This window comes from Carassius auratus, chromosome 23 (genome assembly GCF_003368295.1).
Source record: "Carassius auratus strain Wakin chromosome 23, ASM336829v1, whole genome shotgun sequence".
NCBI lineage: Eukaryota > Metazoa > Chordata > Actinopteri > Cypriniformes > Cyprinidae > Carassius > Carassius auratus.
The window spans coordinates 8,641,158-8,664,602 of NC_039265.1; the positions used below are offsets into that span (position 1 = coordinate 8,641,158).

Genomic DNA, 23,445 nt, shown 5'->3' on the forward strand with positions numbered 1-23,445 from the left:
CATTTGAATCAGTTCGGAGCGGGATCACGAATCACGAAAGATTTGCGCTCGTAAATTTTCAAATTGGCCATAACCTTTAATTAGTTGCTGCCAACTGGGGTGGCATTTGCCACCCTATGCCACCCCGGTAGATCTGTCCCTGTGCAGGAGGGACTTCAAAGAGAACTTCGCAGAAGAGAGCTTGGTTCAGTGTCGCTGTCCGTGATACGCGGCTATCTCTCTCTCCGCACCGAACACAGCATGCGAGTAACCAGCTACTCTGTTCAGCTTTTCCGCTTCTTGTGTTTGGATGCTTTAATGTTTAAATCGACAAGCGGTAAAGCTTAACAACACGTGAAAAAGATAAGCTTTCATGACGATGCGCAGCAGTGGCCCGTCAACTGTCCTGAGCATCTTTTTAGGCTGGCCTCAGCCAGTCATTTATATAAAATATCAATCATAGGTTATATCAATATCATAGGTTGCTTAGTAGACCCAGCTCCCAATACAACTTTGAGAATAGATTAACGGCAATATTTTTTTTTTATCGCCCGATAAGAGTCTCACGTTAACGCAGCACGTTAAAGCTGCAGTCGGTAACTTTTTTTTTTGTTTAAAGTATACAAAATGTATATAATAAGCGACTACACCATGAATCCATTTTCCAAACCGTGTTTTTAGCCTTTTATTTATTTATTTATTTTTTCTTCTACCATCCAACCTGAACACAAGTAGATAAATACATGTGAAAGATTTCAGCAAATGAACAAGCTAGTCTGGTACTGTATCTCAAGTACCATTATCATTATGTGCCAAACTGGCCACATAATTCCTGCATATCTTCACGGCATGATAATACTATATTGACTCATGAATATTAACGAGGTGACATGATGGTCCAGAGATGGCCTATGATCATTAAATTAGTTCAATTCACAAGTTCAAATTCTGATTTCCACTCTGTAACTTCTGACAAAATCAACAAACCCTTGAAAATCAAGTGAACACTGGCAGTGATTGAGGCCATTACCTTTGCATATGTCTCCAGCGATGAACAAACAACTTGGCCATAAAAATTCATCACTGGCAGCAGGACGAGGTCAAGGGTGTAATATCATTTCTTGGTGCTAAAGGCTTTCTCAGCTACAGACCCCACAGTGAGAGCTGAATTACAATTAGGTGTATTTTCTGACATGGTACATGATCTCTGAAAATGTGAAATTGAGTTTAAAGCAATAGTTGACCCAAAAATGAAAATTTGCTGAGGATTTACTAAGCCTCGAGTCATCCAAGATGTAGATGGGTTTGTTTCTACACATGAACAGGTTTGGAGAAATGTAACATTACATCACTTGCTCACCAGTGGATCCTCTGCAGTGAATGGGTGCCGTCAGAGTGAGAGTCCAAACAGCTGATAAAAACATCACAACAATCCACATGACTACAGTTCATCAGTTAACATCTCACAAAACAAAAAAAAATTCATGTTAGTATGAAACAAATTCATAATGAAGGCTTTTTACCTTTAAAATATCACTTCTGGCTAAAATACATGTTTATTATCCATAACTCCTCGTCCAGTGAAAAAGTCCACCTCTTGTTCTCTCACATCAAAATCAACCAACATATTTTAAGAACTGTGTTCTCTTGTAAACTGCTTGATCTCTGCATATGACTCTCCTGATTCAGACGCAATGAATTTTTCACTGGAGAAAGCAATATTATAGACAGAGGACTCGTATTTGAACCAGAAGAGATAGTTTTAAGTTAAAAATGTTTAAATGGTGGATTTGTTTCTTACACAGACACACACACACACACACACACAAAAGTCATTAATTTATGAACTAGAGTGATGTGGATTATTGTGATGTTTTTATCAGCTGTTTGGACTCTCATTCTGACGGCACCCATTCACTGCTGAGCAAGTGATGAAATGCTACATTTTTCCAGATCTTTTTCTGAGAAGAAATTCCTCAAACTCATTGTTTTCAGTAAGAAACCTATTTCAGCATTGCTGATTTAAAGTAAACAAACATATGGCTTAAATATGTTGACAGAATGTATTTAAGTTTAAATAATGTTAACAATTTAATTAAATTTGCTTTGGATCATAAAATCTGACCTTTCCCTCTTCATTCTGTCTGTGTCCAGTGGCCACATCAGCAGATGTTTTGGTCTGTCAGCACACCAGACAACTCCATGCTGCAGGAGTGTAGTACTGAATGAGGTCAGTGAGCAACAGAAGACTTTATCTACATGCAGATTTTATGTTGGGGTTTTATATAATGCATTAAAAACTACAAATATATACAGAAAGAAAACCAGGTCAGATCACTGGAGCGATTTTAGGTTGCATTTCATAAAGTCTTGCAGAACAGCTGCATGCATAGAACGTTTGTACTGCCTCCTACAGGCCGCAATATGCAAGTACAACTTACTTTCTGAAGGTTAAGCACAGTAGCGGTTTTAGGCACGGGCGAACCGGGCAGCCGCCCGGGGCGTCATTTTTTCGTGACACATTGGGGGCGGCAGCACGAGCAGATAAACAAAAAATCCTCTGTGTCGTTTTTCGTCATTTATATCATTTCACTGTGTGTGGAATTGGCAAATTGGCGCTCCCTGCAGCTGCCGGCGCCCCTGCTTGCTTAAAATATCCACTGAAGCTTTGTGTTGTGAGAGAAGTGTAAGGGAGTGGGGCGAGAGGCGCGTGCGACATTTCACCTCTGGGTCTCTCTCAAATGGAACGGACAGGGCGGGGGTGGACGGGGACGGGGGATCCACACTAGTAATATAATTAATAATAGGCTAAAGTCAGTCACACACTTCGACTTTCTTCCAAATAACGCACATTTCATTCATAATGTTATAATACAGGCCTATAGTTCCTGCAAATGAAACTAGGTAATACAAAACGATTATGCGGTCATCAAGGTGAATTGGTTTAGTCTTGACTTCTGGTCCTGAGTGACAGTTGGGGGGATGGGGAATCTGTTGATTGTCGAGTGCCAAATAAACAGAGATGGAGAAGAAAAGGTCAAAGCCAGGTGCCCAATTTCGAAAAAAAAGAAAAGAAGAAGAGGAGAAACGAGCAAAAGATAAAGGTATGCAACTATTGTCTCTGTATGATTACAGTATCCATTTCATGAATGAAGGGCTAATGTTAATTTGTGGTGGGTATAACTCTTTGTTAGCCTTTTTGCTAAGACTCTTGCTATGCTTATAGAACAATAATTTGGTTTCAACTCAATCACGAGATCTAATTTATAATATTGTGCTTTGCAATAAAACTGTTAAAAGTTCAGTTATCATTTCCATCAGTTGGTTTAACGTTAGGCCCTGTAAATAACCAACGGCATTTTATTTGGTACACAGTATGCTAAGTATTGTTTCCTAAGTATAATTTTACAAGTCATAACTAAAAGTGTGTCATGCGTATAATTTGAGGCAGTGACCTAATGGTACCTCCATGAAAGTTAGATTGATATACAAATTTTGGTTGAAAAATATCCTGAAACCCAAAAAGTTTTTGTTTTTGCCTATACATATAATTTAAAGTCATTTTATTTTTTTAAACAACTGAGTCCCAGTGACCATAGCATAACGTGAATAAAATATAATTTTTCAATGTATTTTTTTTTTTTACTATTTGTTTCTATGCTCTAAACAATGTGATGACATGGGGGAAAAATGAAATAAATAAATGTTTTTTTTTTTTTTTTTTTTTCCGGGTCTAGGAGGATATAGCGTGTAATGACAGCCAGTTAGTGTGTAAGAGCATGTTTATGTAACCCTTCTATTATGTTTTGAGTCAATTTGACCCTAGGGTGTTTTAGCTTTATAAAACATTATCCTATGGTCTTTTGATTTCAAATGCAGTTAAATTGCAATTTCATGGGCACTTCTAAAATATTTTGGAGCATCCTCTGCCACTGGTCAGGATGAGCCAACCACCTCCTCCGCTACACATATGTCTCCACAAATATCTGATATTGAGGATGAAGACCTCTTTGCCTCTACTTCTACCCATCATGAGCTTTCAGGTGTGCATATCGTGTGTGTGTGTGTGTGTGTGTATGTGTGTGTGTGTGTGTGGGCTACAAGACAACTGCAATTTAATGTAATTTTAATATTTCTGATAATTTATGAGTAGGACTGTGTTTTTTCACTGCTATGTGTTTTGAGTAATATGCCAATATGCTGTCTGATAGAAATTCCTGGAGCTGAACCCCCACTGAGCCCCACTGGCCCTCACATCTGACTGACAGGATTCGGACTGAGCTGGTTCACAGAGGACCAAGTAAAGTGCCACCTGGCTTTGTTTTCCGTAGGAATGAGAGTAATGGGAGAAGTTGCCACCACTAATATTTTAATAAGACATTAGTAAGTGGTGAAAAGATGGCAAGAAGTTGGCTGATTTCTTCAATTAAGAACAACAGCCTCTTTTGCTTCTGCTGCAAATTGTTTTCCAAGAGGAACATCAATTTAACAAGTGCAGGAATGGCAAATTGGAAACATGCATGCAATGATCTCACATCATATGAAAACAGTTGTTATAATAAAAGTATTGCTGTTTGTGCAGAACTTTGTTTGCTATTTTTGTGTGTGTGTGGGGGGGGGGGGGGGGGGGGCGCTCGAAAGGGGTCTCGCCCAGGGTGTATTTCAATGTAGAACCGCCACTGGTTAAGCATGAAGAGCTCATCTGTTTTCACATTTTAAATAATATATTTTCTGTAATTACATAGCATTTGCATCTGCCTTTTTATTTATTTATTTATTTATTTTAATTTCCAGAACATAAATCTGAACATTTAATAAAGCCAGGTTCAATGTTTTTGTTTGTTTTGTATATAAATAGATAGATAGATAGATAGATAGATAGATAGATAGATAGATAGATAGATAGACGGATTGATTTACCATGCATTTAGAAATAAAATGTTGTATAAAATCAGACAATTTTTGGGTGGACTATCAAAAACATATGTTGAGCTAGTAGCACCTCCTGGTGGAGAAGATCATTACAGAAAACCAAGTCATATTTTTTGCAGGGCATATTTATTTCCACACTTTAATTTAAGGGTTTTTTTAAAACGAGATTTGCTGAAAACAAACAAACAAACAAACAAAAAAAACAAAACAATAAAGCTTGAGAAAATAATTCACTGTTCACACATTTAAATCTAATACTGTCACCAGTGTCAGTACATTTGCTGTAGCCCTCAAACCATTTTAAACCAGAAAATGAAAGTATTACCCACTTATTTTCTGTCCATTCAAACCATTATTTCATGACACTGAGGGTAAATTAAATGAATTTAATTTAAAAATGTTTAATTAAAAAAAAATATATATATTGTTTTTAATAAACATTAAACATTCATGCATTGATGCAATTCTTAGCACTGTGTTAAATGTGAATAAAATTCTTATAAGGGATCATATCATGCAAAAGCTAGTTTCACATAATGTTCTAAATTAACTAAAACTGAAATATAAATTAATACAAACTAAAAAGACATAAGAAAAAATCTAATACAAATGTAAAAAATACACAACAAAATTACTAAAACTTTAAACTTGCAGAAAATACAAATAACTATTAAATATATTGGGGGAAAATAATATCAAAAAAATCTCAGTGATATTAAAATAATCTATATCTAATCTAATCTAAAATAATGCTACATCTGAAATTCAAGTAATTCTGAACATGCTGTTTTGCAGCTTAGAACAATACATGGTTTTTTGGAATGGATGATGTTTTTTGTTCTGTAAGTTACAGCATATTCAATAAGCTCTTTTATTTCAAGCAGGAAAATTCAATTCAATATGTCTATTATCTGTCTCCAGAATGTCTGCAGAATTCATTTATGATGTCATATTGGCCACTATTAACATTTATAGATGGATAGCAAAGATAATTGTAAAATATCTAATAAAAAATCTGTTAAATGTGCACTCTGCCATTTTTTCTCTGACATAATAAATACTAGCCAAAAAAAATGCAAAATAAATAAAAAATACTAGCCCTTTTTTTTACCTTTATGCAAAATATTTTTAACACATTTGTATGTGTGCTTCTGTTAAGTATCATATTTGATACATCAGGCTTTTATAATTCATATAGTGTAATATAACGAGAATATCTCAGCAAATTCTTGATCATGTTGCTTATTTCGAGATACTTGAGATATTTAGGAATTTCATTTTTAGTGAAATAAAAAACAAAACACAACAACAACAAAAAACAACAACTGCAGGATTAAACCTTGCAGCATTCTAGGTAGTAAAAGATATAGTGAGTTCATGAGCTTGTATGTTCTCAGCTCTAATGTCACAGATAATCTCATCTTGACTCTTGATGTGTGTCTCTGTAGATTATCCGGCTGTAAGATCAAACCCTTCACACTTCAGAGAGCTGGATCTGAGCTCCAGTCACCTCACACATCTGCTGAAGGATCCATATACTGTCAGCTAGAGAAGCTCAAGCTGGGCATTAAGAGCCATTCATGCAAAGTAAAGGTGTGGTGACATTTACCATTGCTCAGCAAAAAGGAGAAATCCAGTCATTTCAATGGGAAACTGTGCGGCTTGTGAGATACAAAATCACAGGTCCTTTTTCATTTTTTTGTTTCAGGTTTGAAACAAGGCTGACTCTTTCTTTGCAATCGTGAGTTTATATGTCACAATTCAGACTTTTCTCCTTAAACTTGTCAAAAATTTGAATATATATCAAAATTCAGGCTTTTCTGGTCAAAACTGAGTTTATATCTCAGAATTCATACTTTTATATCTCATAATTCAGACTTTTCTAGTCAAAACTGAGTTTACAGTATATCTCACAATCCAGACTTTTCTCCTTTTCTTCTCAAAATTCAGACTTTTCTTGTCAAAACTGCAAGTTTATATCTCAAAATTCAGACTTTTCTTATTTTCTTGTCAAAACTTAGTTTATATCTCAAAATTCAAACTTTTCTGGTCAAAATAATTCAGACTTTTCTTCTCAAAACTGCCAGTTTATCCCAGAATGTATTTATCTTCAAAACTGCATGTTTGTTTTTGTTTGTTTTGAGTTTATATCTCAAAATTCAGGCTTTTCTTCTCAAAACTGTGAGTTTATATCTAAAAATTCAGACTTTTCTGGTCAAAAATGAGTTTATATCTCATAATTCAGGCTTTTCTTCTCAAAACTGCGAGTTTATATCTAAAAATTCAGACTTTTCTGGTCAAAACTGAGTTTATATCTCATAATTCAGGCTTTTCTTCTCAAAACTGCGAGTTTATATCTAAAAATTCAGACTTTTCTTGTCAAAACTCAGTTTACAGTATATCTCACAATCCAGACTTTTCTCCTTTTCTTGTCAAAACTTAGTTTATATCTCAAAATTCAGACTTTTCTGGTCAAAATAATTCAGACTTTTCTCAAAACTGCAAATTTATCCCAGAATGGTTTTATCTTCAAAACGACATGTTTGTTTTTGTTTGTTTTGAGTTTATATGACTTTTCTTCTCAAAACTGCAAATATATATCTAAAAATTCACTTTTTTGCTCAAATTGTGCAAAGTTTACTGTATAACGGACAATACTGGCTTCTAAAAATTGCAAGTTTATATCTCACAGTTCAGATATTTCTTCACAAACTGTGCATTTAAAAGATTTAGCATTCTCAGATTTGTGAGGAAAAAAGTTGCAATACATTTTTTTTTTCAATGTTGGAAACAAGCTTTACTATTTTTTTCTTGCAATTGCAAGTTTACATCTCACAATTCAGACTTTTCGATTCTAAGACGTGAGCGAAGAATGACAGAATTGGTAGATATGAAATAAAAATAAGAAACACAACTGGCAATAGACTTTTTTGTACATGCAACATTTTGCTGAAATTTCACTAATGTAACCGTATCTTAAGCACATTTGAGGATCGTGGAAAAATCAAAACCCATGCATTCAGGCATCAGGTACACCTTTCTAATATTAGTTTTTTTCATTGGAATTGTTCATGATCTGGATACAGCAAGGTGCTAGAAACTTCCCCAGAGATTCTGCTTCATCATGACATGATAACAAGGCTGTGCTTTCAGGCCACAAATCTGCCATTCCACCTCAAACCAAAGGTGCTCTTTTACACTGAGATCTTATGACTGTGGAAGTCATTGCAATACAATAAACCCATTGTGGAAGCAGTCCGAGATGACGTATCCTTTGAGACATGGTGCTTAACCATCAGAACATTGCTATAGTCTGTGACCATAAAGCACTGCTGGGGAGTTTACGAAATACGCAATTGATATTAATGGACCTAATGTGTGGAGAAAATTATCCCACAGATTACACTGTGCCATAATGTTTAACATGCTATATCTCAGTGAAGGTTCATCAGATCAGACAATGCTTTTCTACACTATCTATCTATTTGTTATATAACAGCACGGATAACACTGAGGGAGTGAAATATAGTGAACTTTGTTGCATTTTAATGTCATTTAATGTCATTTTTAAGAAAATAATTGTACTTGACTGTTGTTATTAAAAAAATAAAACTTTAATCATGTGCCATACAGTACATTTAAGGTACAGCGTTTACCATTTTATCTATTCCCTGAGAACGATACAAAATCACAGCCCAATTTATCAAAAACAAGCAGAACGAATTTGTGTGTAAATCATTTCTACAAACACACTTGCATAACTTGTCTCACTGAATGAAGCAATTTACGTAAGAACTGATTTATGAACAATTTACACAGACATTTGTTCTCCTCTTGCTATCAATAAGACCCACAAAAAAGGTTTTGCAATGTCATGCTAAAATCAGGTACGTCAAACCAACTTAAAATTTGTTGAGCCTGTTGATTTTGCTGTTTTAGTAGTAGAACATTTGACTCATGGCGGAGGAATCTAAACACTTTATTAGCTCTGTTTTACAAAGAATGATATAAGAGTCCTGAAGCAACACATTATGACCATCACATAGATTCTACCTGATTTCTATAATTTGTTTACACTCAAGTCAAGTTTGAAATAATTACGATTTTTAAGGTATATAGCCTATTCACTGAGACTGCATTTATTTGATCAAAAACACAGTAAAAACAGTAATATTAAACATATTTTAAAATATAATTTATTCCTGTGATGCAAAGCTGAATTGTCAGAATCATTACTCCAATCTTCAGTGTCACATGATCCTTCAGAAATCATTCTAATGCTGCACATATTAGCCTCCCTCAGTCCTTGTGTGGCCTTTCTCAAACCAAAACCTTTCCAGTCTCACCATTGTGGTCAGTAATGCACTAAATGCAGCATTTTCAGCACGTCATAAGTCACGGAGCTCGCTTTTGTTGGTGAAACGAAATTCTTCCACAGTCCATAAATTGAACAACAACCAAGAGAAACACACTGACCTCGTTCTCATTCACAGCATCTTCAGCCAGCAGCCACTGCTCAAAACACTGAAGGTGAGATCTTGAGTCTTCCTTTTGTCTGTATTCTGACTATATTCATGCCGGCACATGTGATGCAGGATCAGTAGTGTTAGTTCTTCTGTTTTAGGCTACTAATTTATTTCTAGACTTTATGAGATGTGTCTATGTCAAATAATGGAGTATTCTAATATATATGTTTATACTAAAACCGGAAAATGTTTGTAAAGGAAAATATGGGCTCTTTATTAGAAATGGTTCAGTCCAGGTCAAGGCTGAATGTCCTACAACCTTTGTACTCTGTGCTGTCTCTCGAATGGAAGAAGTATGTTTTCCAAGTTAGAGTTCAAAGAACTTAGCACTCAATACACACATATGCTATCTTACACTCAATGCATACATTGTATATCAATTAAGGCAAAAAGATATGGAAGATAACAAAGTAGATCAGAGCCCACAGTTGGGATAAAAACAATAACTGCACATGCATGTTAGCAGCTCAACTGTTCAGATCAGTCTTTGTTTTGTTTTGGAGATATATATTTATTAAAGTGATAAATAGGCCTAATGACAATAGGCTGCATATTTTTGGCCTATAAACCATCCGATTCTGACACTCTGTTGATGTATGCTTAAACGAACATGACCAATTCTTTATTCTAATCTCATTGGCAGCTAGTGAAAATTCTTTCCCTAATTGCTTTATGGTAGCGTTATCTTAAAATACTGTTGATACGCTGATTATGTAATTATGGATATCAAGTTTTGTGGTCTATTTATGATATGATCAGATGCTGGGGGCCCCACCAGGCGACAATCGACCTTTGATATCCCTGATGGACGCTAGAAGCTCGAGCATGAACACATCATTTAAAAAAAAATTTTTCTGAGCTTCTGAATTAATCTAAGTAGTTATCAGACATTGCTGACCCTCTACAGTAGGCTACGTATATAGTAACTGGTTGTGTTTTCTTCAGGTTTATTGAAGAATTTCGGAAACAAACTGGTCTGAACACAGGGTAAGTAATACAATCTTGTTCCTGATATTTTGCATGTCCTTTTCAGCATATTGTGAAGTATAAAACAATACTAAACCTTTGTGAGCATGCCTAGCAAACATTTTAATACTATATATTCTGAAAGTGTTTGGACATTTAAGATACGCTCAAAAATGTAGGGGGAAGGTTAGGAGGATTCCAAGGGAGAGGGAAATGGTTGCCTGGGACGTGTTTTTTTACTGAGGGGCTATACACACTACCAGTCAAAAGGTTTTGGATAGTAAGATTTTTAATGTTTTTTAAATAATTATCTTCTGCTCACCAAGCCTGCATTTTTTTTTAATCCAAAATACTGCAAAATAGAAAGCAGTTATTAAAAATAGTTAAATTATTTCACAATACTACTGCTTTTGCTGTATTTTGGATCAAATAAATGCAAGCTTTGGTGAGCAGAAGAGAATTATTCAAAAAACATGAAAAATCTTGCTGTCCTAAAGGGGTCATAGGATGCTTTTTTTAATGATGTGTATTTGGTGTAACAGAAAATGTTGATGCTTTAATGTAAAAAAAAAAATAAAAATGTTCAAATACTGTACATTATTTTATGTCCTCTATGCCTCGCCTCTCTCAAACATGTAATTTTCTCTAAAGTCCCTCCTTCTGACAAGCACAGTCTGCTCTGATTGGCCAGCTGACCTAGTGCATTGTGATTGGCCGAACACTGCAAGCACTTCATAATCGCGAGCTTCATCTTTCAAAATAAATGTAAAGACAGTTAATAATGTCCTTAGTTTTACCATCAGTTCAAGCACGAAAGGGTAACAGAGTCACGTGACAGACAAATGATGAAGCTCCTATGTGTTTGCAGTACACAAGCCACAGATGTTAAAAAGTAAAAAAAAAAAAAAAATCTGCTGTAAAGTTGGGCATTTTAACATGGGGAGTCTATGGGATTGACTCCCTTTTGGAGCCAGCCTCCAGTGGCCAGTCGGTGAATTGCAGTATTAGTCACTTATGTGTTGGTTTCAACAGAGGGAGCGGAAGGTAGCAGCTTGGCTGGAACACACCGCACAGACTACACCCGAGGACAAACTAACATGTGCATTTTGTGCATGCATTCGAGGAACGAGCTGTTCATATCAACAGCTATTAAAAGTATATATTCATCATTCAAAAGGAGAAACCGAAACAAAGATATACGAGATAAACGCAGATGTACAAAATGTAAATAAAGCAGTGCTTGCTTAACATTTTGAATATCAGTAACGTAAATAACGTTAATCATTTTAAGCAGCTCATGTTATTATGCAAACATTTGCGTATTAGAATGATTGGGAAATATCATGTAACATTTAAACAGCCTTCTATCTGTATCGCCTTCGTTCACATGCTTGTTTTTATCACTTTTTATTTAATTCTCTGCACTGACTCGTTCGCTAAACTGAACATCCAATCAGAGCTCTCATTCTCGCCGGAGGCCCCGATGTCCCCGACACCGATTCAACATGCTGAATGAGGCAAGCTGCCGCCAATGTAAGCCCAAAGAGAGCCGGCGAGTGGAACACACCAAACAAACTAGCCCAACTGTCGCTCGCCATGTGTCTGATTTGCTACTCGCTTGGTGTGTCCCGGGCATAAGACAGCTGACTCAACTGTGATGTGAACATGTCTCTCTCTCTCTCTCTCTCTCTCTCTCACTCACACACACACACACACACGACGCGCAAAAATGTTAACATTCAATAGCAAAAACTAATAACAAAACAAACTTACAGTTGCTGATACAGAAGCACTAGATTGTCGGAGCTAAGTCACAATTACCTCTTCTCCTAGGTTCACGAAACTGTCATCCATAAAATGCGTTGCTGTTCTGTTGTAACTTGTAAGTAATCTTAAAGATTCCTGTAGCAATTAAACCTTCACAATCATCGGGAAGAAGGAGGCGGGAACCGGCAGACAATCAATTCAAACTTAACAGATAAAATAAAGACAAAACAGCGCGTCAGCCCCTCACGGACGACTGACGAGCACAAATAAAAAGCAAACACAAACTAAAGCCCAGGCCTGGTCCTCTCTCGTCCGTCACTGTCATCGCTCTGGTTTTATATCCCTCCATCTCCTCCGTGGGACTCGAGACCGGTGGGTCGAGCAGGTGTCGCTCATTTCCAATCACTCCACCAGCCTCGTTCCCATGTCTCTCGGCCCCGCCCCACTCGCCACAATTCCTAAATGCATCTAACATTCAGATGGCCAAATAAAGTGTTTTTGCGTTCTTATCTACACACAATCAGCTTGTAACACTCCAAAGAGAAAGGATAACTTGAAATCGCACCATATATGACCCCTTTAAATATTTTAACTGGTAGTATTTGTGTGTGTGTGTGTGTGTGTGTGTGTGTTTATATATACAGTACAGACCAAAAGTTTGGACACACGTTCTCATTCAAAGTGTTTTCTTTATTTTCATGACTATGAATTCCCACTGAAGACATCAAAACTATGAATTAACACATGTGGAATTATATATGGAATTATATACATAACAAAAAAGTGTGAAACAACTGAAAATATGTCATATTGTAGGTTCTTCAAAGTAGCCACCTTTTGCTTTGATTACTGCTTTGCACACTCTTGGCTTTCTCTTGATGAGCTTCAAGAGGTAGTCACCTGAAATGGTCTTCCAACAGTCTTGAAGGAGTTCCCCGAGAGATGCTTAGCACTTGTTGGCCCTTTTGCCTTCTGTCTGTGGTCCAGCTCACCCCTAAACCATCTCGATGGGGTTAAGGTCCGGTGACTGTGGAGGCCAGGTCTCTCTCCTTCTTGGTCAAATAGCCCTTGATGCCTTCAGTGTGACTCTACAATTTTCATAGTCATGAAAATAAAGAAAACTCTTTGAATGAGAAGGTGTGTCCAAACTTTTGGTCTGTACTGTGTATATCAACTTCAAGTTCAGCTTATAAACGCACTTTAAAAAGTTTCTAATGCAGTGCCATTCAGACATGTGTGGTCACATAGAGATGAATGATTTCTAAAATATGTATAGAAGTATTCTTCCTGTGTGTAACCTGCCTCTAGTATCAGTAAGCATGGCGTCAGTTCTGTCACAGCTGATGGGTCAGTGGATGGATGTTCAGGGTCTCCTGATCTTTCTGTGTGTGCTACTGCTGGTCAAACACCTGCGAGATGTTCTTACAAACAACATGCCGCCAGGACCCTTCCCCCTGCCTTTGGTTGGAAACGTACTGAATATAGGCTTCAGTGATCCAATGGAGGTTTTTCCAAAGGTACGTTTTCAGTTGTATGAAGAGCAGTAATGACATGCCTGCTACAGTTGTGTACATTATAATATAACATGTTGATCAGATTGCTGAGAGGTATGGAGATGTGAGCACACTGTATCTGGGAAACAAACCTTGCATACTGCTCACTGGATACGAGAGTTTCAAAGAGGCGTTTGTGGAGCAGGCGGACATCTTCACAGACCGGCCGTACTTCCCTGTGAACGACAAGATCTGTAAAGGGAAAGGTAGAGAGACACAGCAAACACAGCCAACACATCACTATGAATAACACCATTTACACTTTAAAATGTTCAGAAATATGACTAATAACCTTGTTAAATCAGATATCAAAAAGAAACTATGCAGCAATATTGTAGAACATCGTGGATTATTTCTTAATTATGTTTTCATTTGATGTTAATATGGATTCACAACATTTCAGATACAGCTAATTTGTTTATCAATAAAATAGCTTGGATATTAACTGTGAAAAGCTCCAGCGATGGTGGTAAAATTTCCTTCAGCAATGGCTACAATAGCAAGCTTTGTAGTTAAAGATATGCAGAACTATTCATGACATACATTGCATTAAACGTTATGGTGATTCTGATGTAATGGAAATTGAATTTTCCTTTCTTGAAATAAAAAGGTTCATTCATTCAGTACTATGAAAACATAGATTCCACAATTTAAAAGTTATATATATTGAAATTACAAGCTGTAAATGCTCCACTTTCATCAAACCGCCATTCATCAACACATGACAGACCACATTTACATGCCAACATTTTGTGACAAACTTGTCATTGTGATGGTGTATGAAAGTTTGTCAGACTTTGTTCTTTTCTTGGCACAGATTGATTGTTCATTGTCAGAGTGTAACACAGCTTTGCAAAGATATGCAAATATCACACCCAGTAGCTAATTTGCAGGCCAAAAATGAATGATCATGGATTTAGCTCTTTTTTAAATTTTGTATGTAGGTCTGATCTTCTCTAGTGGACACATGTGGCGTCATCAGAGGCGTTTTGCTCTGGCAACGCTGAAGTATTTCGGTGTGGGCAAGAAAACTCTAGAAAACTCAATCCTGGAGGAGTGTCGCTTTGTTTGTAGTGCTTTGCAAACCAAGCAAGGTCAGTGAGCACCATTTCTTTGTCAAGTCATATATCTCAGAGTACATACTGCTCTCTAAAGGCAACAATTTGAAAGTAGTTTTCAACTGTAACCATTCTTTCTTTCCTTGCTTTCCAAGGTTTGCCATTCAACCCTCATCACCTCTTGACCTGCGCAGTGGGCAATATAATATGCAGCCTGGTTTTTGGCTACAAGTTTGAGTATGACGACCATCATTTTCATGAGCTGCTGCAGTATTCAGATGAAACCTTTAAGCTGCCCATCAACGTCTGGGGCCGGGTAGGGGAGCAAATGTATTATGTTAGACCCTTTTCAAAGACTGTGATGATAATGCATTCCTACAGTCATTAAAGGCTGTTCCAAACCTGTAAGAGTTTCTTTCTTCTCTTGAATATAAAATATATTTTGAAGAATGTGGGGTATCCTCAATATGGGTGACTTCTATAGTATTTTTGTCCATTCTATGGAAGTCAGTGGGGAACTTGGTTACCCACATTCTTTGTTTAACAAAAGGAAGAAACTTCTATTTATTTAAACTAATAAATTTAAAACACTACACTTTTCATACCCTGACATTAAAGGAAAAAAAGGAAAGAAAAAGAGAAAAGTTAACAGTGCTGTGTAAGTGTTTATAATTCAACGACTAAATGAGCGATTGCATATTTGATGACCAACATAATCTATTTTTTGATATTTACCCTCTTTGGTTTAAGACACAGAAACACTATTACACTATTATATATTTTTTTTTGCTGTTTAGAAATTGGTAATGCAAAGATTTGTTTTGCATTCACCAAAAAATACATTTACCACACTATGCTGACATCCGCTTTCTGGAAAATTTGATAAGTGTTCATAAAAATATAGGCATGCTGTAGCTGCTGAATGTCTTAACTGTAATTTACAAAGTCAATCTGAATCTGTTTTGCAACCCATTTGGATCTTACAATGACAAACGCTTGTTCTTTGGAAAAACATGCACAAATACACGCAGAATAAGACTAGGACCATCCATTAAAAAAAGTTATTATGATCAATTTTGATTTCATATTGACTATTGAGTTTTAACTTTTAACTCATGCATTCAATGCTTATTAAAATATGTCATTTCCTGCAAAGCTTTATAACCTTCTAAAGTCCAAATGTGTTTGTCCCTCAACAGTTGTATAACACGTTTCCCGCTCTGATGTCCCTGCTGCCAGGAAAGCACCAGACTGCATTTGCCAACCTTTCCAAGCTTAAGCTCTTTTTTAAGGAGGAAATCAGGAAGCACAAAAACGACCGAAACCCATCTAGTCCTAGAGACTACATTGACTGTTATCTGGAGGAAATTGAGAAGGTTACTGATTTTAGCCGATGCTTGCAAGTCTTTTCTTAGGTTTTTATGCACATTTGCTAGCTGATAATTCAAGCATTTCAAATCAAACACACTCTGTGTTTAACCCTTTATGTATTGTATGCGATTCCTCATCTTTCCATTATTTTCAGTGTAAGGACAATGAGGCCGAATTCACTGAGGAAAACCTGATACACTGTGTGTTGGATCTGTTTGGAGCAGGAACCGAAAGCACTGCTAAATCACTCAGCTGGGCTTTACTCTACATGGCTAAGTTTCAAGAAGTGCAAGGTGGGCCGCTTCGCTCCTATTAGTTAGTCTACTTGTTAGGCAGATGTGTACGTATATGCATGTCCACCTACTCATGCACATTCATGTTCCACAGAGAAAGTCCATTCTGAGATTGATCAGGTGATTGGACAGATGCGTCAGCCCTTGATGGAAGACAGGGCACATCTGCCGTACACCTACGCAGTGATGCATGAGATTCTGAGGTTCGCAAATGTTCTTGCCTTCATTCCACCGAGAGTTGCCAGCAAAGACACCACAGTAGCAGGATGTCTCATACCAAAGGTAAGTCATAACTTATCGTTTGTAGAATAGAATCCAGGTCATATTTTAACCAGAAATCAAAAGGAAAATTAAAAGAGAGATTTTAGAACCACACTGTATATCGCAATGATTATTCACATAACATACAGCATTAGATGCAAGGATTATGGAAGACCGGAGAGAGAGCATTCTTTCAGTTTTGTTTAATGTTCGAATTCTTACGTTTTGACAGGGTGTGATGGTGCTGCCAATGCTGAAGCCAATTCTGGAGGACAAGAATGAATATCACAATCCATATGAATTCAACCCTGCTCACTTTCTGGATGAAGATGGCAAATTTCTGAAGAGAGAAAATTTCATACCCTTTTCCATAGGTAGGTCATGAGGAGGAACATAATGATATAATAACATAATATATCAACTATAACTAAAATAAATATATACATGCACGCATAAACTACTGGTCAAAAGTTTGAGGTCAGTAAATTTTTGTGTTTCTGAAAGAGGTCTCTTATGCTCACCAAGGCTGCATTTACTTTGTAAATATGACTGCAGTTTTAAATAAAGCAATAAACCCCAAGAAGCTGTGGTGTACATTGAATTTATAACATGATGCAAATTGGACTGCCTAAAACCCCCGTAGCTGTTATAAATTCACTGTACACCACGGCTTCACTGGGCTTATTAGTTTTATAAAATGGTTATTCCATGCCCGTAGTAAGGTTGCACAGAATAAAACAGAGCAAATAAAGTGTAATGATATTAATATAAACAGTATTCTTCCACCAAAAAATGTAGTTCCTCAGAACCAGTTGTGGTTCCAACAGAGTGGCTGCCGAGCAACACACAGAAGTAAACAAAGACGTATGTTTGTAGAGTAATTTACAACAGCTTCAACGCGGCTCAACCAATCAGAATCAAGGACCAGAACATTCAATTTTTTATAATAACTGTTTAACATTTATTTATTCCTGTGACGCAAAGCTAAATTTTCAGCATCATTACTCTTGAGTTCAATAGAACAGCATTCATTTGAAATATAAAGCTTTTGTAAGATTCTAAATATCTTTACTGTCACTTATGGTCAATTTCATGCATTCCTGCTGAATTAATTCTACCTGATCCCCAAACCTTTGAATTGTACTATATATAAACCAATAATAATAATACAAAAACTGATCCAGAGCCTGATTTCCAGGTAAGAGGATGTGTCCAGGTGAGCAGCTCGCTCGTATGGAGCTCTTCCTCTTCTTTATCTCTCTGATGCAGCATTTTACCTTCCTGCCACCTGAGGGAGAAACACTGAGTCTCAAAAGAACAGTCGCCATCGCTTCTGCTCCTGAACCCTTCCACATTTGTGCTGTACCTCGATAGTGCCATATGACTGCATCAAGAATACGCTCATTGAAGCTCACTGTGAAGCACAAATAAGCATTTGTTTTTATTTGGTAACATAAAACCCCCATGTTTAATCATGTATCCTACTGTACATAATTTATTTGGCTAATTTTAGTTGTGTCTGAAATCAAAGGCAGTAAGTCAGTCAAAAGGCTGTTTAGGGTGCATAGCATCTTTCTTTATTGGTAGGCATCCAAAAGTAGCTATATATTCTAATAACTTGTAACATAAATCACATATTTAAATAAATAAATTAAATATGTGAAAAAACTTGCCTCTTTTAGACTTGCACTCTATTCATTTACTAACTGCTTATTTTCTTTAAAAAAAAAAAACCCTAATACTAGCTTCTATGTACTTTTTGTATTCTATCTATGTGTTTTCTTTTAATTTATTATATAATAAAAAAAAAATTACAATAAAATGTCCTCTAACACTAGCTTGCTCTATACAAAGCGACTCATTCATATTCTTACACAGCTGCTATTGTTTCACTCTGCAGTTGTCTCGGGTAATAAAATAACCTTCACTTAAATCAGTATTTTATGTCTGTGTATTTATTTGATTATCATCCTTGTCCCGCTTACCGCAAAATAAACTCTAATACAAGAACCTGTTTGAAGTTTAATATGGGGTTATTTTGTGAGGTTGGTTGATGATATCTTTTTTTCCAATTATTAATAATTAATTTGAAGCAGCACACTGATCGTTTTATGTTTAGTTAGACTAAATAAAAAGCTTCAGTAAAACTTAAGCGTAATGTTTTTTTTTTCTTTCTATTTAGATTGTTTATGCTAGTGACCCTGGACCACAAAACCAATCATAAGCGTACATTTTTGGAAATTGAGAAAATGTATACAAATAATCTTTCCATAGATGTATGGTTTGTAAGGATGGGACAATATTTGGCCGAGATACAACTATTTGAAAATCTGGAAATGTATAAAACATTTTCATGTAGCATGATCTTTACTTAATATCCTAATGATTTTTGGAATAAAAGAAAAATGGATCATTTTGACCCATACAATGTTTTATGGCTATTGCTACAAATATACCCTAGTGATTTAAGACTGGTTTTGTGCTCTAGGGTCACATACTGTATAACTGCAAGTACAGGTCTGTTTATTATTGGGAAAAGGGATAGTTTTAACTGTAGAAATAAACAATTCACTCATGTATTATTTGTAATGCTTTTATTCTGCATTTGAGATTTCTTTATACTTTTAGCCTCATTTTTCCAGTTTCAAGATTAATCTCGGTTTTTGACACAATAATCTGAGGACTGAAACCTCACAGTCCAACATCATCACAGCTTTCTGTCGGTCAGTTGCAGTGGGGGTTGATCACAACCCGGTGTGCAGCATGCACACTTCCACTTATTGACAGGGAATGAGATGGACACTTCATTTCCATTTCACAGTCATCCTGAATGACGGTATTGACCACATGATCATTGCATGATGTCACGTTGCTGCAAGGTTTGTACTGACAAAACAAGTGGCTTGATGTAGATCTACGCATGCTTTCCACATGCTCCGCTGCATTTACCCTCATCCATTATTTTTCATGAGAGGGCATTTAGTGTTTAGAGTGGGTCTCACTTCTTTAAACTTTACAGCTGTACAGTCTTTAGTGTTACATAAGATTGTTTCACTTGCTGTATTTATTTAGATTTCACAGCCTATAGCTTTACATAAGTGTAAATTTGAGTCATTTTAGTTATAATGGGAAAGAAGGTTTAACCAGAAACCTAATTTGTCATCTAAGAGAATTAATCAGACAGATTAACTACTTCTTTCTCGATTTAATCTGACAAGCATGATATAAAGCAGATGTCATCACTCAGTAGTTTTTATAAATCCTCTTTATGGCACACACAAAATGCAGAAAAGCAGCAGCTCTGTGAAATAAAGATAAAAATAGACATGCTTGATGTATATGTGTGGAAAGTGTGACTATGAGGACGTGTGTGTGTGTGTTTTCTCTCAGGAATTGTGAGGACATTTCACAAATAATTACAAATAAACAGCACTTAATATACTGAATTACATATTGTAGTCTTTGTAATAATACAAGATATAGAATGTGATATTTTTGAATGGAAAGACTAATATATGGAAGCTTTTGCAACATTCTATCTCACAATTTTGAGAAAAAAAACTCACAATTCAGAGATGTAAACAGAATCGCAAGACAAACTAAAAATTCTGACTTTTTCCCTCGAAACTGTTGCTTTTCATCTCGCAAATCTGACTTTTTCTCATTTAGATTCTTTCAGTTCTTTTACTTTTATTTATTTTTTTGTTAGGGTTGTGTTCTTATGACTGTAATACATTCTGAAGCCTGTTCATGGGGGGAATGTATTAAGTTATCTGAGAAAGATATATTTGAGTATATCAACATGTTTTTGGTGTTTTGTAAATATGATTCACATATAAGTCTAAGTGACAGGGTTCCAAGGATCCATTGGCTACTATAATAAAAAAACTTAGTGCCAAATTATTATTTTTAGGTGCCACAGAATAAACATGTTTTATTTATTTTATTATTATAATTATTATTATCTTTTTTTTTTTTTACATTAACATACTGTCAGGCTTATGTCTCATGTTTTCTTATCTTTACACTAAACTGTCCCTCTCATTTCAACGCTCTTTCTATTGTGGAAAGCTCCCTCCCACTAATGCTAACGCGCTGCAGGTGCACTCCACTCGCGGATTTAGAATAAAATCGAACGATCAAATCAATCAGATGGTGGATGGTGCTTGTTGACAGTATAGTGTCCCCATCACTACACTAGGGCGTTAGGACCGACACAGACCACAGGGTGAGCACCCCCTGCTGGCCTCACTAGCTCCTCTTCCAGCAGTAACCTAGTTTTCACAGGAGGTCTCCCATCCAGGTACTGACCAGGCTCAGCCCTGCTTAGCTTCAGTGGGCAACCGGTCTTGGGCTCCAGGGTGATATGGCTGCAGGAAGCAGGAATAACACTAAACAACAGTGACAGTGTTGTACACTACAGTGACAGTGATTATGATTCTAAGAATCTGTCTGTCTGTCTGTCTGTCTGTCTGTCAGATTTAGATTTGTTATCTATAATATCTAAATGATGGTAGTAGCACCTCAAAAGTAATTGGAATCAAATCAAATCTGACATAGGTTTTTATCCCTAAGAAAGTGTTATTATTATTTTTTATTATTTTTTAAATAAAGAAACACACACACACACACACACACTAAATTTAATGGGTAAAATAAAATACATAAAGTAAATGTATCAAATGCAACAGTGGCATGGCTAATTTAAAATGTTAGACATGTTTGTATTACTAGCAAACAATGTGGTATTTGGTGTGTCTATAGGATGTTGAAATCTTACTCTCAATGGGACAATATGTTGACCATCTAGATGACTTTTCATAGGATGAAATCATTCATTGGAGCTATTTACAACACATACCATCTTTAATAGCGCAATGATTTTACATTGACAATTTGTGCTGATGAAGTATTTAAATAAGCTGTTAACTCTCTCATCAGACAGGACATTCTTCGCACTCACCAGTGCTGAGCTGGGGTCGGGGTGGAGATGAAAATAAGAATATATATACCAGGTTGATCTGGTTAGAAACACTGAGACATACTTCTCATTTGCTTCATTAAGTCTCAGACAACACAGTCTTCAGACACATTCAGGAAAAAGAACTACAACCATGTAAGTAATGAGCTCAAATATTATGTCATGCTCTTATGATCTGATTTTAGACAATATCATTTCTAGAAATTGATAAATGCAAATGATTTTAATCACATGATGCCCAGGAACGTCTTACTGTATTTCTAAACAGTTCTCTGTGCAAATATCAGTTTCTGTTAAATAATAAGGCCAATAAATATATTCTGGAAGGAATAACAAAATACAAAGAACCCTTGTGATTTTGTTAATAAAAATACAACGGAGGGTTAAAGAAGTTAAGGAGAAACAATTAAATCTTGTAGCTGAGCCAAAGACCTTAACAAACCCCAACAACTTGCTTTCAAATAGTTCATTGTGTGAGTTTTGTTTATGATCATTCATCGATGAGAAACTAATCACGTTTTCTTATGAAAGATCATTTAAAGCTGTCAGACTGGAGTCAAAGAGGTGGACAGAGACATGTAGCGAGGTTTGTGGCTCATCTGTTTCTGAGGATGTCACCACTAGAATCACAAATGTTTCCTCGTGGACACATGCGGAGCCTGTGGTAAATGGTACGAGGTCTTTGGAATGTAATGCATGATGTAAAGATGATGATGTGTTTAAATCAAGTTAAATTAATTGTCATGGCTTTTAAAGAATTGACAGCCCTACTCTCATCAATTATCATCTTCTTTTCTATTTCTCAGCTCTGCCATTGCAGGTCTGTTCTGTTGACCTCATCAAATCCAGGATGGGACAGAATCGACAAGAGCATCACACCGATCGTTATCTTAGCGATCACCTCATCATCCGCAGAGGACACTGTTTTAAGATGTGGATTGAGCTGTCCCGACCCTTCGATCCAAACTGTGACCAACTTCACCTGGAGCTGAGTCAGTTAAGGCCTCTTTTCATTAGATGCCATCTTGCTACCCACCCAGATGTGTTCTGACAACCTAAAGAAACTGGCTAATAATGTCTTACATTTAGAAAGACAAAACAAGTGCAAAATCTGTAGTTATTCTATGTTCGGCCAAAATACAAACCGGAAAGATCACAATATTCTAACGGCATACCCTTACCATTATTTCCTCTTCCTGTGTGGGTTTCATTAGGTAATATCCCATCAGCAGAGATCGAGACGCTCATGGTTGTTCCAATAGTGAAGGAATTCAAGAAAGATTCCTGGGAAGCCAGGATCATTGAACAGATTCAAAACCGAATCAAACTGTGTGTTTACGCTCAGTCTGCTGCTTCTATTGGACGGTACAAACTTACTATCGTAACCAGCTGCCCAGGAGGAAAGGCCACTTCAACTGAAAGCAATATTTACATTCAACCCCTGGTGTACATGCATGTGCCAAGATATTGGATCCTCTTTTCATTTTATAAACCACATCTTAAGCTTGAAACTGGACAATAATGAGGAAAAACTAGAAAATACTGTTAAATATTTAAAAATGTTCTCTTTATTAGATGACGGCGTGTACTTGAGTGATGAGGCGGAGAGAGCTGAGTATGTGCTGAATGACATGGGAAGAATCTACTATGGAACTAAGCAGCAGATTGGCTGCAGAACATGGAACTTTGGTCAAGTACAATTTACCATACTTCAACCCTTTATAAATGAACATTAACAACACACAGGCGTTCATGTGT

At 36.3% G+C, this 23,445-nt stretch overlaps 1 protein-coding gene across 4 annotated transcripts; it reads left to right on the forward strand.

Moving 5' to 3' along the window:
• Nucleotides 1-1,911: 1,911 nt before the first annotated feature.
• LOC113041204 (cytochrome P450 2J6-like) lies at nucleotides 1,912-23,370 on the forward strand. 4 transcript variants are annotated; one of them, XR_003275349.1, is made up of 13 exons: nucleotides 9,120-9,441; nucleotides 10,383-10,424; nucleotides 13,479-13,687; nucleotides 13,767-13,929; nucleotides 14,668-14,817; nucleotides 14,937-15,097; nucleotides 15,981-16,157; nucleotides 16,307-16,445; nucleotides 16,540-16,727; nucleotides 16,939-17,080; nucleotides 21,648-21,822; nucleotides 22,219-22,358; nucleotides 22,494-23,370. XR_003275349.1 is itself a non-coding variant. In XM_026199608.1 (12 exons), the coding sequence occupies exons 4-12, from the start codon at nucleotides 13,490-13,492 to the stop codon at nucleotides 18,078-18,080; spliced, it is 1,494 nt and encodes a 497-aa protein (XP_026055393.1). In that variant the 5' UTR covers nucleotides 1,912-2,209; nucleotides 9,405-9,441; nucleotides 10,383-10,424; nucleotides 13,479-13,489; the 3' UTR covers nucleotides 18,081-18,423. The 4 variants fall into 4 exon arrangements, 3 of the variants coding, with proteins under 3 accessions (XP_026055393.1, XP_026055392.1, XP_026055394.1); XM_026199608.1 differs by lacking the exons at nucleotides 21,648-21,822; nucleotides 22,219-22,358; nucleotides 22,494-23,370 and adding exons at nucleotides 1,912-2,209; nucleotides 17,905-18,423 and having other exon boundaries at nucleotides 9,405-9,441; XM_026199607.1 differs by lacking the exons at nucleotides 21,648-21,822; nucleotides 22,219-22,358; nucleotides 22,494-23,370 and adding an exon at nucleotides 17,905-18,423.
• Nucleotides 23,371-23,445: the final 75 nt, after the last annotated feature.